This window comes from Trichoderma aggressivum (genome assembly GCF_033847375.1).
Source record: "Trichoderma aggressivum f. europaeum strain CBS 100526 chromosome Unknown scaffold_002, whole genome shotgun sequence".
Classification (NCBI taxonomy): domain Eukaryota; kingdom Fungi; phylum Ascomycota; class Sordariomycetes; order Hypocreales; family Hypocreaceae; genus Trichoderma; species Trichoderma aggressivum.
The window spans coordinates 346,978-365,998 of record NW_026946368.1 but is presented as its reverse complement, the minus strand read 5'-3'; the positions used below and the strand labels follow the sequence as shown (position 1 = coordinate 365,998).

Here is a 19,021-nt window from a genome sequence, read left to right as displayed (position 1 = left end):
TACCGGCCTAAAGAGGAGCCCGGTGTAAGCGCCCACCGGCCTCAATGCTAAAACTCGTACTTGCGATGCCCAGACCGGAAGATGCCAGTTAGGCCAAGAGGCGTGATGCCTCCAGGAACAACAAGCACCGTTTCACTCCCATCAACATGTGTTACAGCCAGGGTGTAAAACGTCCAGCATCAAGAGGGCAGCTGACGAGACAAGACGTGCAAAAAGCTCCCGCCCCGCAAAATATCGCGATCTGCTTCTGTGGCAGCCCTGCAGATCACCCAGAAAGAGAAGCAGGCATCTCTCTCACTCAGCAGTCTCTCTCTCTTTTCTCTGTTGGACCTCTGACGTCGTACTCGTACCATGTCAATCTACTCTACACCGTACCGCTGCATTGAGATGGAAGGGCCATCAAAAAGCCGGGGGAATAAAAGACACGCCCCAAACTACACCGCAAAGGGTCCCATAATCGGGTATCAAGGAACGCTAGATGTTTTTTTTCCTTCCTCATGAGCTTCGTAGCGTGATTCCATCTTATCGACCCGCCGTTTGTCATGCAAAGCAGCTTGTCCAGTTTTTTTTGCTACTAGCAATTTTTTACCGCCTGGAATGATGGGATGCTATTCTGGCGGTCAACAAGAAGAGGCGACTGCAGATATGCATCGGATTGCCGGACGGGGTCGGACTCTTAGAATCGCAGGGGGCCAAGACCGCCAAGCCCCGCCCAGGACTGGGGCGATTTTCCCTTGGAGAGGGCACCTGATCACTTTCTGCTGGCCTTGAGTGTGATTGGCAAATGGTGTAGAGTACTGTAGCTACGAGCTACGTCGGCTACGGTGTGAATCACACGCACACACACTCGCATTTCCAGAATAAATGACAAAAAATACGGACAGCGAGAGAGTTTGTCAGTTGTCGGAGGAACCACCCCCTGGTCTCTGATGTCCTTTTTCCCTTCCCTCAGCTCTGCATGGTCGGGGGGGTTCTAGAGCCACGATGCTACTTACTGTGTCTGTTTCTGGTCCGAGTAAGGCACAGTGGCGCTGCTTGTTGCAAATCCAATTTGACAAGTGGCCCTTGCCCCACGATTCCTGCGCCGCAACCCTTATTCCGTATTCTGATGCCCAGCTGGTCCTTGCGCCTGGCTGAAAACGAGGGTGAGATTGCGGCGAACAGGTCCTGTGAAAATCAAGGACAGGATGAAACGTGCTAGAGCCGGCTTCTCCACAGAAAAAGGGTGGCAGGAAAAGGAAATGGAAAGGACCTGGGCAGAAGTGTGTTCGGCGCTAGAAAGAGTCGGAGCTTCCAGAAGGCTTCCATACGGTGGAGCCGAAAGGGCGTCTGGGCGCTCCGTTAAGGAGAAGGGAAGGGAAGGAAAAAGGGAACGAAGCGTGGGAAAAGGCGAAAAACGGAGGCGAGTGGGCCGGGATTTGATCATGTTCCTTGAGGCGTTGAGTTACGGAGATGGGCGGCCAGTCCGTTTCCCAATCGGTTCGTATGCCCGGGCGAGGGCGCTTGGGAGAGTCGAGATTTCGTGGTCATATTTCACCAAGAGGCAAAGTAGGAGGTACCTTGCAGAGTAACAGGCGGAGAAAGGTACAGTACAGTATACCAGTACTACTATAGTAACATTAGTACCTACGTGGAGTTCAGTTGCATCTACCGGCCGACAAAGAGGCTGGCCTCACGCTGGCCTGACTTTGACTGGCTGCAGCAGGCCAGTTTGAGCGTTGGAAAACGGAAAGGGGAGGGATACGTGTAAATGCGTGTCCAGTACGATATGTACTGCTACTGCTTGGCTGGCCGTGTCGTAGGCACCTTTGCGTTGTACGGGTAACATGGGGATGGGATGGGATGGGGGAATGGCGGGCGGCAGCGGTATGTATGTAGGTACCTGCAAACGATGGCGAATGCAGGCAAATTCCGGTGAGAGGTGGCAGCCGTTGGTGTACTTTTTGCTTGGCCAGCAGCCAGCCCTGGGGCGGCGGCGCAAGGCAAGGGAGGCTGCCAGCGCAATTTCGACGCGCAGAGGGCTGTGGTTGGCTGCTGGAGCGAGAGGCCCAGGCCAGGCCCCGATTGATTGACCAAAGTAGAATTTCGAACGGCATCGAATCAATCGAGCAATTGGTCAACTCACCGTTTTCTGGGTTGCCTATCTCGGCACTGCTGAAACCAGACGGTACGAGTACGTACAGTACAGCACAGGCAGCACACTCAATGCTAGCTTCAGGCAGACCGTCAACAAGTGTCTCTCAACCAAAAAAAAGTCAATCAACCCATCGGGTCCACGTCCAGTCCATCCCACCGCCCTCCCTGCGTTCAATGAGCACGGCAGGGATCAGGGCTCGACAGCGCCTCTCCCCCCCTGTGCCTGTTTCAATTTCCTACCTGGCCCCGCTGGGCTGGCCGCTGCGTCACCAGCCAGGGTTGCATCAGCTGTGAGAAGCGCCCAGCGCACACGGGAAGGCCTGTGTGGGGGCTGCCATTTTGCGGTCTGGCTTTTTTTCAGTAGCAGTATGGAGGTACAAGCCCCGCTGGTACTCGCAATTCTGGGCTGACGTATATGCAGCAATGCATGCCCGTCATGCTCAACAGGTACCCGCGTCGATTGTATCTCGTACTCTGTGGTTGAGTAAGTACACACCCCTCCCCCCCTGGTCGGATGCCTATGGATGTTCCTCTGCGGACGCCCCCTGGCGCTGGTGCTGGTGCTGCGCTACGATACAAGTGCCCTCTCTCGTCAGATTCGCCTTTCCATTCATTGCCTCTTCCAAAATACATAAGGACACTTGCCCTCGCCTCTCCCCACGAACTGTCTACTCCCCAGATCATCACAATCACAATCACAAAGCATCACAACTGCTTGCACACCAAACCAAACCATCTACACTACTTCAAAGCCTCACACTTGAACTTTGCTGCTCTAGCACTCAAGCCTATCTGCTCTCGACCAGCAACCATCAACCTACTTACACGGGACGCCGCCTTCTACCGTCGTCCACAACACCAAACATATCAAGCTCTCACAGCTTTTCAACAAACCCTCACAACCTCACAATGCCTGCTCAGCGACCTTCTCACCTTCCTCCCTGCCCGGGTCCCCCACCCAGCCGACCTCTTCCTCCTCTGCCCAAATGAGAGCCGCGCCCGCTCTGAGGAGATACATCATACTCTCTCTCTCCAACTTTGAGACAATGGCTACGCCTCTCCTTGGCTAAAGCCTTCTTGGCCATGGTTATCCGGATCTACTACACAAGGTTTCACAATTACTTCTTTTTGCTTTGACCGCCATTGGCACTGGTCGACGGCACATCGCGAGCGCATCTGCTATGCGAAGCGGATCTGAGCTGCACGTCACCACTTCTGCTGCTACTCTACTATACTCCGTATCACAAAGTCGTTCCAACCGCTGCGGGGCTGGACATGACACAATCTACTCAATATGCGACCTGCTCTCCCGAGCTGGACATGCATATTTCGGGGTCATCTGCTTTCGCTGCTCGCGGCCGAGATGCGGCTTGCCCCCACCAAACCGAGCCCGGCCTCTTTTTTTTTTTGGGCGTGTCGACATCGAATCACCAACCCTGGCTCTCATCGGCTTCTCAATGACAACCTCTCTCAACAACATCAACCGTCATAGCCGCCAGCATTTGGACGATGCCCCACCAAAATCTCTCAAACCGCCTGGCCACATGACAGGCTGCGTTCAATCTCTCTCCACACCGTCCTCGCTGGCTCGAGCGGGTACTTTGCAACTCATCTTTCGATCATCGGCTTCGCTTGTGTTGCGTATGTGACGCAATCTCATACACGCACCCTTTTTTCTAATACTATGTAATATTCTCTTCTTTCTCTTTCTACTTTCTCTCTCTCTCTCTTTTTTTTTTTTTTTTTTTCTTTCATTAGCAATCTCACTTTGGCGTCATGCATTATCAACGTCTATGAAAGGCGGCGGGGAGGGGGGGCACTCTACTGGCATTGGGAATTGGAAGGGAATCATGTACTACTACTGGAGCATTCGTGGGTTCGTCGCGGAATACCCTGGGATGTTGACGACTGGGTTTTGTTTTTTATTTGGAATAGGTCGGGATACGATGGGCAGAGATAACGATTGAAATGTGGGATTGAAACTATCATCTTGCCCAGTCTGGCAGTCATAGACACAACAATGAAACTAGGCATTTGCTGCTACCTACTACTACTCTCTCTCTTCTCTCTCTCTCTGTGCTTTCATCCCCTTGTAAAAAAAAGCGTGTCTTGGTGCTATGATCTTGTTGGGTGATCGTCCGATGGGCAAAAATGACCTATCGCCCGCAAATTTGAGACATTGGTATGGGGCATGTTTTATTAACCAAACGAACGAGTGCTACGTTCCGCATTCATCTCGTGGCCGCTGCGCCTCCGGAATGCCAGGTTATGCAACTTTTAGGCCAGAGGCTACAGAGTGCGACTGAGTCGGTGGCCCATCTCCGGACTGAGACCCCCCCTGGCCTACAATACATGCACTTTTTGCTCTCATTTGTAAATCACTCAGATCATGCCAAGCCGCTGCCATCATTGCCGGTGGTCCGTGGACTTCCGTATACGCCATTGGGGGGCAAAGGGAAATATCCTCTGCTCCGTTACGCCGTCCCTTCTGCTACTCTACAGCGCCAAGAGAAGGCAGAAGGAAAAAAAAGGGCAGGTGTTGCGGAATTCTAGGCATTTCTGGACTCCGTATAATTTGCCCTTTCTTTTTGTCCGTCGGTGGGACGGTGGGATGTGGGGGAAGAAAAGCTATGTACTACAAGTTAACAGTAAAAGGGTTAAAAAAAAAAGGGACGGAGACTGGTGGCCGAGGCTATTCACGGGGAGGCCGCCATGGTCTGTTTTTTTTAGGCGGCTCCATTGTCTTGTCAAAACATGAACTTAAGATGCAGTAATTACAATTACACCGAAGGGAGAAATGATTGACTGCCGGATTTTTGAGCCTCAGCTTGCTTGGGGGACGCCATTGCGGGCTGAACCGTGTCGGGATACCCATGTTTTGGGGGTTTTTTTTTTGGACAGATTTGATGAGCGTGCGATACGATGCGGTGAACGTTGGGGTGGGCGGGCATCGTGGAGCAAAACTACTAGCACGGGTTGTCTAAAATGAAGCTATCCATTGAATCGAAAGAAAAAAAAAATCTTCTTTTCGGGCTTCTAGTGGGAGAAGTAGTGGTTGGTTCTCCCACACCCCCTTCTATCCAATTGTTTTTCTTCCGTATTCTTTTTGTACTTGTGTTCTTGTTCTAGCTCAGGTAGACTGACCGCTGATGGGGGTCTTGCCGCTGGGCCGAGGGGGCGGTGCTGTTGCTGTCTTTTGTCGTGGGCCGATTGGTAGCCGGTTTTTGAATACGGCGGCGATGCTGGATGTATATATTATTTCGGTGTCTAGTGTGGTTGTCCATGACTCGAGGTTGATTGGATTTGGGGGCCATATTGGCTGTGTTCAACCTGGGATGCTTATGTATCAGCTGGCATCTTGCGGAGACGTGATATCTATTTGGGTGGATAATGATGGGAACTGCGGGTTCACTGTTCAATTCTTTCTTAGCACGTGTATAGATTGATGCAAGCATCCATGACGACCCGAATGTAGTAGCGTCGGTGGCAAAGGCAAAGCTCAATTGAAGTCGTATGTATTGATATTGTAAAATTACATATGCACGACTTAGGGGGTTGTTATTTCTTTTTTTTTTCTTTCTCGATCGTACAATGTAATACCATGCGGCGACAAATCAAAACGCAGCGCCATGCTCTGACACAAGACAACCTTGAGCATTCAATTGTAAACAGACCAGACCGCAATTACGTGACGGGCTCCGGAGGGTCCAAGGGTCCGATCTTCAGGGGTCCTCGAGGAGAAAGGAAGATCAAATCGAAGCCCTGCGCCGATGCATCGTAAACAATCAATTGATCCATTCAAATCATACCTGTGCTCGTACTGTAATATCCCCTATGCACTGCACGAGCACGCTTTTGGCAGTGGATCTGGACTGCTAACTCCGTACTCCGTACATACAGCCAACATCAACCCCCCCCTGTATCCCGTACGACTCTGCAGTGGCGATAACCGCTTCTGGCGACACCATCGTCAACTACAGCAGGAACCCGTCCGTCTAGTGCCAGGGCCGTGGCGAATTGAACGTTTCAGAGTCTGGAGCCCCCTTTGAGAGGCGCCGCATCTTTTTTGGCTGGCTGGCCGGAAATCCGCCATGGGCTGGGCTGCCAATAGCTTGGTCGGAGACGCCGCCGATGCGATGATGCTTGGCCAGCAGCGTTTCAGGATGCTCGACCAAGCGACGCGCATGTACGTGTATTACACTTGCACAGACGGAGATTCAGAATGCAAATGCATTGGTGTCTGTACCTTGTCTTGAGACGCAGGAGACGTCACGTGCCGTCGATCCTCGAATGTTTTCTTGTTTTTACCTGTTCAACGAAGTGCGGCTGGACGCCTGCCTGCCACGTATCATCGGATCCCTGGCAAGTCTAATATCGCGAATGGCCAGGGGATCATCGTTGGCTGATGCCATCGGGGCTCAGTAGGATGCTCGATCCATGTCCGCCAGTGAGTCAACCGATGAACGAATGATTGACACGCTCCCTTGCTTGCGTTTCAGCTGGCAAGGGTGTGAGGGAACAAGGCCATCGTGATGGGCTCGTACGAGTTCGAGTTACCAGACCCGTGCTGTGCTTGTGCTTGTGCTTGTGCCACATGACCTTTTCAGGATGTATTCGTAAAAGTACGGCCGTGTTACTGGTTCCTTGGCGATGGATCGTCTTGAGACGGCATCATGCGGTATCACCTACATGTGCATTGGCTCTCATGCGAACACACAAGACATACATGTACATACTTGCACAATGCTTGTACGAGCACTCCTTGTGTCCTTTTTTTTCGACAACACCCCTAGCTGTGCGAACACAGGCAAGCAAGCATGGCACAGACACCGCTTCTATATCAGGAATGCTCGTACTAGCAGGCCCTCTCGTCCAAGGCTTAAAATCTGCCCACAGCCTAACATGGTCGTAGTGTCCATCTGCTTTTCTCTCGCTACTCCGTACTGCTAGTAAGATTAAGATGTCTTGGCATCATGTCTTTGTGATAGGTAATATATCTCGACGAGTTTGCGGCCTCCATCTCCGCCAAGGGGGTGCCCCCGGATTTCCTCCCGCCCTGTCAAGCCACTTCACATGCGAAATGAGGACGGCCACGCTTCTAGCTATTCTTGTCCGTCTGTCTTCCAGCCGCACTTTACCATAGCCGAGGCCAAGCCTCTAGTATGTATGTACGAGTACGAGTAGGGATATGTGGCTGGATGGATAGACACAGACATGGTGCTCATTTGCGCCGGCAGTTTGCTGCTTCTGGAGTAGGATACACGTGCAGTCTCTAGGATGGAGTGAGGCGTGGCTTTTTTGACGAGATTGGGTGACCTACATGTACTCACCTCAGCTGATATGATCGAGTCCATGACCTCACGAGCAGCGGGGACTGCTGCCTTGTTCGACTCTGCCGATGAATGGTTTGCTGCCCCGCTGAATTGACTCACAGCTGTAAAGTGCTGACGTATCTGTCCTGGGTACTACTTGGTGGATGATGGAAGAAAGGATGAACCGTTATATTCTGTAAGAAACGGAACTTGGATGCTCTACCGTGTAAAACTTGAGTGTAAGTGATGCTTTACATGGGATGCTGTTGCCATTTAGTATGGACATTGAATACGATAGTAATTACTAATAGCTGATGAATAAGATATCTGGGTGTCAAAAAATCAGCAAGTCTATCAGGTTCTTCCATTTTATGTGCACACCAATCGGAATTCAACCGCCTCCGCTACAAATCTGTAGAGATTGAGGCCGAAATGGCTGTAAACTTGTACTACGACAAGCTTATAAAGAGGGTTGCCTCTTACAACTTAGCCGTCAATTAGTAGACAACTATCTTTTCTCGAGAGGGCATTTAGTTCTAGTGAGACTAGAATGTGTATGGCTTGTTGGCTACAGGGAAGCTATATACCTGCCGGAGCAATGTTTTTTGACCTTGAGAACGATATACCAGCATGGAACACTCAGATAATCTAAACCCAACAAAAGATGTGCTTGTAATCAGATCAAGGTCGGCTGTGCGCATGCCATCTTGGTTATGCCAAATATCGGTAAATATGCCAAATATCGGTAAATATATGTACTTGGTGTAAATCATGCATGACCCGACACCGAATGGTCATTAGGTGAGGTCGCAGCCTTGTTCCGTTGACAAAGTGCCACTATAATAAAGACAAGGGAATTCTTAATGATAACTTTGTAATATGATTTCTCTTTATTTCTACTTACAGATTGATAACTTCAAACCTCAAGTTGTGACCAAGACTAACCTATTGTATGAACCTCTGTCTTTACCACGATGAATGTATGTAAACTTTTAACCAACCACTTAATATTAACACTTGAATGTTTAGTGTCACATCATCTTTAACCTCGATGTACCTTGATTGTTTAATACCTAACAAAGTGCAACTTGCTTGCGCCAAGTATTCAAGTATTGCCATGTAGGTACAGGTACTTCCTGGTGGCACATCTCAACATTAGTGGGGCTCACAAAATAGTGGGGTCAGTTGAACCTTTCTCGGGACTTGATGCCGCTTCTCTCAGTCTTGGGCATTTTCATATTCGACGACACTCTCAACCAGCTCGCCATAGCCAATCTTACGCTTTATCCAGTCTCAATTCATAGAGACTTTGACGACAGATTTCGCAAAATCTCGTAATTCTACAAGCTGAGGTGACATCTTGTTGTCCTGCAGAGACGTTGGAGTGGCCACAGAAGCACTTTATGCATGGTTGAGATGCTGCATCTTCATGTTTGGGGCCCGGCCTTTGGCCTACCGTCCATTGATGCAGAATGTCTGGCCATTATAGCATACTTTCACAACGTACTGTCCTCGTCATCCTGGCGCCTCATCCCCAGCAACGATCCCGCCGTCAGCCCATCGAGTGAGTTTGTCAACTGTGCATCAGGTGGTGAGATGAATAGACAGACTCTAACCCTCGCTTTCAGATCTCCTACCAGCATTGCAGCATGAAGACAGATGGGTAAGCGGATTCCAGCCTATTATAGAATATCTCACCTCAGCAGCCATTTGTGACGGCCTGGACGAGACGCTCAGCTCCATCCAGCGGGCAGACAGCGTCGCTTATAGTGCCTATCTGAGAGCTCACGCGGGACCTCTGGTTGATCTGTCATTATACGTGTCTGCGGCAAATTGGGCTGCTACCACCAGGCCCGCGTACAGCTCATTGCTAACCTTTCCACTAACGTGGACCGTCCCGACGTTGATCAGAGCGGATGCTATCAAGCGCGCAGAGCATCTTGGCCTGGCCGACTTGGACACTGATTTCGATCCCAATGGTGGACTTCATCTCTCTGCGGGCAGAGATGCCCTCCCTGAGACCTTCCGGCGGCATATTCCCTTGATGACCAAGAAGACTGTGCACGAGGAGATGACACCGGAGCAAGCTACAGCGATAAGACTATTCGGCCTTACTGAAGATTGCCTCACGGTGCTGGATGATTTGATGAAAGGGGGAGATGAAGAGCGTCCTCGATTCTTCACAGATGCTGCGACCTCTCCGCTGGATTGTTTGGCTTTCGGATACCTAGCCCTCATGCAGAAACCAGCCGTCCCGCGATCTTTCCTCAAAGACTGGCTAGAGCCGAAAACTCCCAGATTACACAAATTCGTCGACTCCATGCTTGCCACCATCACCACTCGCGGCCATCTTCCATGGGTAACCCCCGAACCAACCTCCGTCACTCGCTTTGGCGGCCGCATTCTCGACTCCGTCTTGCGCCATATTCCCAACCTGGGGGAGCAGTATGCGGGTGAAATGCGCCACAGGGCCGAACACCAAAAGACAGGCTTGGACCAGCGAGCTCTCATGCTGATCATGGGCGTAGTCCTTACGGGCTTGGCCACGGGCTATGGGTTCCAGGCCTACAGGGCGATGCAGCCGTTTGGAGCATCGACTCAGTCGTGGAAGCCTAGACGGTCGCGGACAAGATTGAGCGAGTTTGGGCAGCTTGGGTCGATGCTGAGCAGCGCCATGGGGCCATTTCAGCCTGTGCCGAGCGGCCTCGATTTGGGAGCTCGAGATCAAGGAGGGCCTAATGGAAAACTAGTAGAAGTTGATTCCGAGGTAGATTGAGAAAGAAAAAAAAAGACCAATAATTTCGGAATACAGAACTTTACGCCATGGTAAATGCCATCCTTCCTGATAATAAGCCGTTCTACCGCCATGATATTTATACATTTTAATCCACCAAGGATATCATATTCAGCCCACATCTATTATTCAACTCCCGTGAGACAAAGCGCGTCCACTCTATATTTGCCGAATCTCCTTGCCCACCATCTCTGGTCGCTCGACTTCCCACTCATCTCTTAGGACTGCAAATGTCAAATCGGACACAAACAGACTCTGGCCCAAACTCCACACCAAGGTTATGGCGTAAAAGAAGTTGGCATTGCCGCTGCCAGCATATATCCACAAATGGTAAAACGCAGGGCCGAGAAAGGTTGCGTAGAGCATGGTGGCAGAGGCGACGTACGTGTATCGCATAATTGGGTACAAGTGTCGGAACAGCGCCAGCATGGCGAGGAACAAGCTCGTGTCCGAGATGGACGGGTAGGGCTTGAAAACAGCAAAGATGCCTAGAAGGATCGTCAAGACGGCCAGGGGCTGAGTGCGCAGCCGGATGGAGAGGCCGCCAACGTATATTACAAGGTGTAGCCAGAAGACGGCAAGGAAGAAGGCCCGGAAAGAATCGAATATTTCGATGAAAAAGTACCACCATAGCCCGACGGTGGGGGTCAGGTCGGACAAGGTGAGCTGGATGCCATATGTTCGAGCTAAAAAGTCCCACGAGTTGCCCGTGAGCGCAAATGACATGGCCAGCAGGAGGGAGATGCAGACGGCTGCAATGAGAATAACCCTGATCGAGAACTGAATGGCGGAATCAACCCGTCGCTTCTCGGATTGGCGGTCGTATGCGAGGAGAACCAGAGGTGGGAGGAGGAGGAGCGGGTACATGGAAAGGTAGGAGGCGAATGAGATGGCGACCATGGCGTTGAAGGGAGAACCGGACAGAGCTTTTGCAATGGCGAAGAGGATTGCGCAGTTTGTGAATACGCTGGTTGATCGGCCAATGCAGGTGGCTATGGTGTATGGGTTGAATAAGAAACTATATGACCTATAAGTTAGCAACTGATTCCATGCTCCATCAACTCTTGTGCAAGGGAAGCCTTACGCCGCAGCTACCAGAAGCCCTGACGATCTCTTGGCTCGCCGAGGAGATGTAAAGTGTTTCGACTGGCCGGCCTCTCCTGAATCTGCAATCACGAGGAGCGCATATGCGCTGAGAAGATCGACGAGGATATATAGCAACGACGTGAAGATGGGCCAAGTCTCGATATCTGGGAGTAGCGAGAACAGAGGGAGGAGCAGCGGCGCCTGGTGGAAGACACCGCCATCGTAAGGCCAGACATTGTGGTTATATAGGAACAATCCCTCCTGCACTATGTAAACCGTCAGTGCATCGGACTCAATGCCGCCTCTGGGCTCTGGGAGTTGCGATGCGCCTTACATCGTTTGAAGCTCGTCACGGGGGTTGAGATCTCGACGCGGCCCGTCAGCAGATCCGGCAGGCTGGGGAAGGCGGTGGACAGGACGAGTCTCAGCAAGGCAGCGCCAGCGAAGACGCCGACCTTGCTCTGCAAAGTCATGGTGGTCGACATGGCATCTCCTAGGCCATGTTGGGGGAGGATCTTTGGGAGTGTTTCTACTGGAGCTCGGCGGATTGGAAGGGACCAGGATCGAGGCCACTTGGCCGCAGTTCAGCCTTGCTGGCTAGGTAATTATAACAGCCGCCTGGCCATAGCTGTTGTGTCTGTTCTTGGGCAGTCTGGACAGTGGCTTGACAGTGGCTGGTGAGTGGCTGAATGTGGGCTGGGCGGTGAAGCGCGACTTGGGTAGCTAGTCCCGTTATAGACAACGGCCCAGGCGGTGGCGCATGGCATTAAAAAATTCCGGCCTGGTAGCAAGAAAAAAAGTTCAAACAATTGGCGATTGATTGCCCCGCGGATTTTTTCCCACAGAGCATCAAAACCTTGCCATAGAAATCGCCAACAGTCGACACAATGGCACGGATAAAGAAGAAGGGACAGGCCGGTGCGGCCAAGAACTTCGTGACGCGAAACCAGGCGATCCGGAAACTGCAGCTCAGCCTCCCCGATTTCCGAAAACTTTGCATTTGGAAAGGCATCTATCCCCGAGAGCCTCGCAGCAAGAAGAAGGTTTCCAAGTCGTCCACTGCCTCGACCACCTTTTACTACACCAAGGACATTCAGTATCTTCTTCATGAGCCGCTGGTGCAAAAGTTCCGCGACCACAAGGTTCTGGAGAAGAAGATTTCAAGAGCATTGGGCCGAGGAGATGTCAGCGATGCCGCTCGGCTCGAGGGCAATGCAAGCCGACCAGACAAGACCGGAAAGCCGACCTACACTCTGGATCATGTTGTCCGCGAGCGCTACCCGACGTTTGTCGACGCATTGAGGGATCTGGATGACTGTCTCTCCATGCTCTTCCTCTTTGCGAACCTGCCCTCGACCTCCATGGTGCCCGCCAAGATGATTGCCCGCTGCGAGCGATTGTGCCTCGAGTTCCAGCACTATCTCATTGTGTCCAAGAGCCTCACAAAGTCCTTCTTGTCTATCAAGGGTATCTACTACCAGGCAAACATCCAGGGCGAGGAGGTCCTGTGGCTGGTTCCGTACAAGTTCAACCAGAGAATCGTCGGTGATGTCGACTTCCGCATCATGGGAACCTTTGTCGAGTTCTACATGACACTTCTCGGCTTTGTCAACTTTAGGCTTTATACCTCAATTGGCCTCAAGTACCCGCCCAAGTTTGATGCTGTCAAGGATGAGGATGCTGCCGAGCTGGGCGCCTTTACCCTGGAGGGCAAGACCCTGGTTGGCGGCGAAGAGCAGAGCAAGCTGGAGGATGTCGCTCACAAGCCAGACCCCAAGGTCCAAGCTGCTGTTAACAAAGTTCTCAAGAACATGGCAAACGGAGGAGCGAATGGAGCCGCTACTGACGATACCTCAATGGCAGACACCCAGGAGGCAGATGAAGACGCTGCTGGTGCCATTGACAAGTTCGAGCCCGCTGCCCCTGGCGGCGACATCCTCCCCCAGCCATCATACACTGGCACTAGCCCCAACACCCTCTTTTCAAACTTCACAATTTACCTGTCCCGTGAGACTCCCCGCCAGCCCCTCGAGTTCATCCTCAAGTCCTTCGGCTGCAAGCGTGTCGGCTGGGACGCCGTCCTCGGTGGTGGCGCTTTCACAACTGATGAGCTTGACCCATCAATCACTCACCAGATCGTCGACCGACCCCCGATACAAGCCTCAATGAATGAGGAAGGCGATGGCGAGGATAACCAGACGGCGCAAAAGCTGGCAGCCAACAGACGTGTACCGGGCCGGATATACATCCAGCCTCAGTGGGTCTGGGATTCTGTCAACGATGGTGAGCTCAAAGAGCCCCATGTGTATGCGCCAGGCGCATCGCTGCCCCCGCATCTGAGTCCCTTTGTCAGAAAGGTACAGGGAGCCTATGACCCCACGATGTCTCTTGAGGAGCAGGAGCCTGAGGCCGAAGCCCTCGAGGCTGGTGACGATGATGAAGATGTTGATGCGGATGAGACTGTAGAGGGCATGGATGTTGCAGAGGATGACGAAGATGAAGATGAGGACGAGGCCGAGGCCGACGAAGATGAAGCCGAGGAGGAAGAGGATGAAGCCGAGGAGGAAGAGGACGCAGACGAGGCTCTGCAGCGACAGATTGAGCTTGAAGCCGAGATGTCTGGCAAGACAGTCAAATCAAAGGCTGCCAACCCGAAGACCAAGGCCAAGGAGGACGCACGAAAGGCCCTTGCAAAGAAGGCCCGTGAAGAGGCCGAAGACTTGGATCGAGCCAAGGGAATGCTGAGCAAGAAAAAGAGAAAGCTGTTTGAGCAGATGCAGTACACAAACAACAAGAAGAGCGCAGAGGATGCCAAGCTGCGGTCCAAGAGGAGAAAGCTGGAAAAGGAAAAGGCCAACGGCAAGGCGTAATTTTCGGGACCTACGGTTTAATACACTCGTAAATAGGATTCAACGGCGCATATGCGATGAAAATAAAATGGATTTATCTTTAATGCGAACATGTTTTGAGATGTAGAAACGGCGTATTGATGCTTACGAGATTGATGTGAAATGTTGTGAGGGCGCTGTGTTAATGAGGACCATGGACTCGAAATTTTTCCTAGCACGTGAACTTGTAATTTTCACCATGGTCTTCACCTCATTTTTCATCAACATTGGCATTAAAACATTCATTCCATTTTACACGAAGTCGATTAAAACCTCGTTCTATGATCATCTTTAAAGATTTAATCGTCATTAAGCCTCAGTAAACTCATTCATGTCAAGAAGCAGCCGCCTGTCGATGGTGAGGTGACTGCCGGCCAAGGCATGGATCGAAGCTCTCCCGAGTGGGATCTCGACAGCGACGAGATCGCATCCGTCACATCCCAAGATCTACACGAGAACCGACCAAACCGATGGACAGGAACTCGGAGAACATGGCAGCGCTTGACTGCGGAGGAACGGCGGCTCTGGCAATCGATGGAGGCTGTCGAAGGTCAAGATCTGGCGATTCACTTGTTTAACGCACATGCGCTCAAGAGGCGAGGCAAAGATTCTCGAACTGCGCAGGATGTTACGGTTACCTTGGTACGCTTCTCTTGTACCAATCTCATTGATTGACGCGCCTGTCTCTTGACTTGTGAGTGATGGCTAGAGCGCTGGGCTGACATGTGGCGACAGGAAAACGGAGAGCAGGGCATATGGGCGCCTCCTCGAGTTTGGACAGCGTGGCCGTTGAACGAAAGTCGGGTCCCGCAGCAGAAGCACATCCGGGGAGAGGATGACGATGGGTATGGAAAGTTTACATTTCGCAAGGCGGAGCGACGGATGCCTAGCTCTGAGTTGCATGAGGAGCTGGGAGCGACGATATTAAGGCTGGCTGGAGAGCGTTTTCACAGGAGCAAAGCTAGAGAGCAGAGGAAAACTGTGCTTGCATCTATTGAAGCAGATGTGACGTCTTTGAATCAAGGCGAATCTCAGAGACAAGGCCAAGACACACCCGGCGTATCGGATCCATCTTCCGAGGATGAGAAAATGATGATTGACGATGAAGGAGGCAAGGATGAGGCAGCACTACCAAAAAGAAGAAAGGGAGAGATACTGAGGGCAAAGGAGCCTGTTATGTCTTCCAACGACGATTTATCTTACGAAATCATTCGGCCATCTGTCCGACACATACTTTCACAGCTGGACTCGACCTTGCAGATCCTCCACAATGCCCGCATCGCCACCACAAATTACGCATCCGATTCTTCAGCAACCTCCGACTCGGAATCTGATGCCCATTCCGGCCCCAAGCGTGGACGTGGTCGCCCTCGCAGCACTCAGCTCACAGGGACGGAAACTTCGCCTCGTCCAGATGGCGCCGTCGCACCGAAGGCCAGCAAAAGAGGCCGTCCACGAAAGGTCCACATCCCTCACGAAGGCGAGACGCATGAAGAAATGCTCCTTCGCATTGCACGCCAATCCCACAGAAGACTCCCGACATTAGCGCACGACAGAGACGCAGCATTCGAGGAATGGCTTCGCCAGGGTGACGAGAGGCTGGCGCGCGAAGAGGCCCTCCTTAGAGAGGAGGAAGAGCTGGGCATCGGGCCGCAAGACAGCGCCCAGGAGAGACGGCTTCGAAGGCTCGGCCTCCGCGACTGGAGCGACGTGGTCGGCGCCGCCGCCCTGGCAGGCTTCTCGCCTCAGGTCATTGCCCGGACGGCAAAGCGATGCGCTAATCTATTTGGTCAAGGCATGGTGATGAGGCGTCTAGATGAGGCGCCTGCTTCCAGAGCACCGGCTTTTCACACAATGGAGTACCGGCCGGAGAAGATCAAGCTCGGCTCGGACGAAGAGTCCGATTCAGACAGCCAAGCGGGTGCCGTCACTGCTGCTTCGTCCCGCAACAACACGCTCTCTCGCCAGGCGTCGCTGGCCCGCCTCTCGAGCCGCGGCCGTAGTTCGTCCCCTTTCCGCGGCCGCTCCTCGCCTCACTCGGCGTCCTCCGCCTTTGGCACGCCCAGGAACGGCACGCCTTGGAATCGCTCGCAGTCAAAATCTCGATCGAGGTCCCGCTCCTCGGCAGGCTTCCACCTTTGCCCGGTCCCGACGTGCGAGCGCTCGGCGACGGGCTTCGCGAGGAGGCAGAATCTGCGGCGGCATATGCAGCTTGTGCATCCTGGACGGGGGGACGACGACGAGGAGTGGGATAGTGAGGACGAGATGTTCGGCGCGGTGCATGTGGATGGCTTCTTGAAGCCGATTAATCCTGCTAGGGGATGGAGGGAGAGCGTGGCAGCGAACTCATTGGTGATTAGGAAAAGAGGGCGAGAGAGGCGGATGGGAGAAGATGAGGACGACGACGATGATTATAATAGGGGGTCGCGATCATGATGGCTGAGTTGAGACATGATAGCTTGAAAAGTCACAAGATTTCAAGAACAAAGGCAAGAGTTCATACAAATGCAATGAAGAGACCAGTACTCATTCGTTTTTGGTTAACTCTTAAAATTCGCTATTTGGTTTGAATGCAATCCGTTCCATGACTTAGTCTATACCCAGTGACGCCCATGTAGTGTACAAAAAATCCCGACATCTCGTAGCCTTGAGGAGCTTAAACAGCCATGCTTGCAGAATCGCGAGATGAATACATAGTCCTAAACAAAAGAAACATAGGGAAAAAAAAGATAGGAAATAAAGAGATGAGAAGAAAAGCAACATAGATAGTCTCCTTATGTTCCATTTCCATGTTATAAACCAATAAAAAAAAACATCCCGCTTCCGCTTCGCTTCGTCTATGCTTTTAGCATCAAATATGATCACCGCTTGTCTCGGCTTCTGTTTCGCCGGGCGTTTCGTGCTGTACCTCGCTCTGTGTTTCGTGCTCTGCTTCCCTTGGGGCCTCGCTTTCTGCCTCACCCTCGGCGGTCCTCCTTCTCGCGTGCTCAAGTCTCTCCACTGCATTCCTGATGACTTCATACTGCTCACTCAGCGTCGTTTGAACTGGTGCTCCGGCCCCTTCTCCCCAAACATCAGAAGAATCCTCATTGCGATTGAGCAAGTCGCCCAGATACAGCTGAATGTCCTTGAGCTCCTCAACCAGGGAGAGGAGATGAGAGATGACGTTGGAGTACTGCGCATCCACCTTCTTCAGCAGCACGATTTGCTCATCGAAATTGCGAGGCTCTTCCACGAAGCTTCCGATATAGGCCCAGATGGATGAGAGCAGCGAGTCGGGCTTGGCGGTTCTTGCTCCAGGGAGTTGTTCGGCTTGTTCGTTGATGACGCCCAGCTGTGTCTGGCTCTGGTGGAGGAGCAACAAGAGGGCTTTCCCTTCAACGAGGAGTTTCCCCAACCGCTCTTGAACGAGAGTGACATGTTCAGAGTATTTATCCAACAGAGCCCGATCGTTTCCGGCTTGTTCGGAAGTTCTGAAGAGACCCAGCGGCCGGAGGGCCCAAGCTATGACGGGAGGCAATGAGGGTGCCTCGGGTTCTATAGATAGAGAATTGATGTGGCGTAGGGTCCAGCGGTTGATGTTGATGATGGAATCAACGGTTGACCCAATGTGGATGTAAAATGTCTGCAAATCCGAACCTGCTCTGCCAACCTTTTCGATATAGCCGTTGAGCTCTAAAATGAAGTCTTCTCTAGTCGCGATTTCGGCCTCTTTGAGGAGAGATCTTAGGTTTCGGGTAGCCATTTCTGAACTCTTGAGCTCAAGAGGCATGGATAGGCCATATGCGCTCTTATCCAGTACACTTTCAAATCCCGATTGAACCTCCATGAGACTTGTGAAATCGATAGAAGAAGAAGCAGCACGCTGAGATGTCTCGGCCTCGAAGAATGGAATTTGAAAGTTGGAAACACCAGGGATATCTTGCAGAGATGTAAACGAGAAAGATTGGACCTTGTCGCGGGCATCCTGAACAGAGATGCCATTGATATGAAAGAGGTATGCAACGAGGACGATTGCGACGGGTATTATGGTGTAGCGGAAGACTTGGAGCAGCCTCTCGGAAGAACTGGACGCTGATGAGCCTGGCTTGGCGTGGTGCCAGCTCAGCGAAGCCTCGTTTTGCTGCTTCAAGAGCCTGGCATACTCTCTTTCCGAGTCTTCGTGCCAATTGACAGGGTCCTGCTCCCTCTCGGAATCCCACACGCTGCCCTCTTCGCTATCGTCATCGGTAGTTCTGGCAGTCCGTGAGGCTTCGCTCGCAACTAGATTATTGGCTTTGACGAGAGGCATTCGAAGTTGCACCTCGGACTGCTGATATGAAGCACGCTGCATCGATGTAGCAGCACTCGAGGGAAGCGTGGGGCGGAACGGTTGTCGCAAGATGACGTCTTCGTCATTTTGGAAATTGGCAAAGTCACGAATGCTGTCCTGAGAGGCGAAGCTCATGTTGTTCTGACTCTGGGAGAAGGATTCCTGGGTGGGGAACCCGGAAGAGGGCATGGCGCTTGACGGCGGACTGAAGTCATCTCCCGGCAGAGGATCAATGATGCTTGTGTCGAAGCTGTCGTTTTCACCGTCGACGAGGCGCCATGATCCCTCGGCGGGGATTTCTCGTCGGCGCGGTGCCATATTCTGCCGGAAGTCGGGTGTGAAAAAGGAGGAGGAAGGTCTATGATAGCGGCGTGATCGTTGGGCGATAAGGAACGGTCATGTATTGTAGCGGCTTGTTGTGTTGGTGGATAACGAGGCGGCGGCGTTGAAGTTTGTTTGTTGATGGGTCCAATCAGTCTCCCGTCTCCGACCC

At 52.2% G+C, this 19,021-nt stretch overlaps 5 protein-coding genes across 5 annotated transcripts; 3 read left to right on the top strand and 2 right to left on the bottom strand.

The window, feature by feature from the left end:
• Positions 1–2,650: 2,650 nt before the first annotated feature.
• On the top strand, positions 2,651–3,178 carry Triagg1_915 (uncharacterized protein; the record flags this gene model as incomplete). Its single annotated transcript, XM_062902661.1, has 1 exon — positions 2,651–3,178. One exon carries the CDS (start codon positions 2,651–2,653, stop codon positions 3,176–3,178), a length of 528 nt encoding a protein of 175 aa, XP_062760139.1.
• A 5,677-nt stretch (positions 3,179–8,855) lies between these two features.
• On the top strand, positions 8,856–10,224 carry Triagg1_914 (uncharacterized protein; the record flags this gene model as incomplete). The annotated part of the gene is made up of 2 exons (XM_062902650.1): positions 8,856–9,012; positions 9,077–10,224. 2 exons carry the CDS (start codon positions 8,856–8,858, stop codon positions 10,222–10,224), a joined length of 1,305 nt encoding a protein of 434 aa, XP_062760138.1.
• A 177-nt stretch (positions 10,225–10,401) lies between these two features.
• Positions 10,402–11,813, bottom strand: Triagg1_913 (uncharacterized protein; the record flags this gene model as incomplete). Its single annotated transcript, XM_062902639.1, has 3 exons — positions 10,402–11,260; positions 11,327–11,594; positions 11,663–11,813. The coding sequence occupies 3 exons, from the start codon at positions 11,811–11,813 to the stop codon at positions 10,402–10,404; spliced, it is 1,278 nt and encodes a 425-aa protein (XP_062760137.1).
• Positions 11,814–12,215: 402 nt separating this feature from the next.
• On the top strand, positions 12,216–16,652 carry Triagg1_912 (uncharacterized protein; the record flags this gene model as incomplete). The annotated part of the gene is made up of 3 exons (XM_062902628.1): positions 12,216–14,194; positions 14,537–14,858; positions 14,952–16,652. The coding sequence occupies 3 exons, from the start codon at positions 12,216–12,218 to the stop codon at positions 16,650–16,652; spliced, it is 4,002 nt and encodes a 1,333-aa protein (XP_062760136.1).
• A 415-nt stretch (positions 16,653–17,067) lies between these two features.
• Positions 17,068–18,846, bottom strand: Triagg1_911 (uncharacterized protein; the record flags this gene model as incomplete). Its single annotated transcript, XM_062902617.1, has 1 exon — positions 17,068–18,846. One exon carries the CDS (start codon positions 18,844–18,846, stop codon positions 17,068–17,070), a length of 1,779 nt encoding a protein of 592 aa, XP_062760135.1.
• Positions 18,847–19,021: the final 175 nt, after the last annotated feature.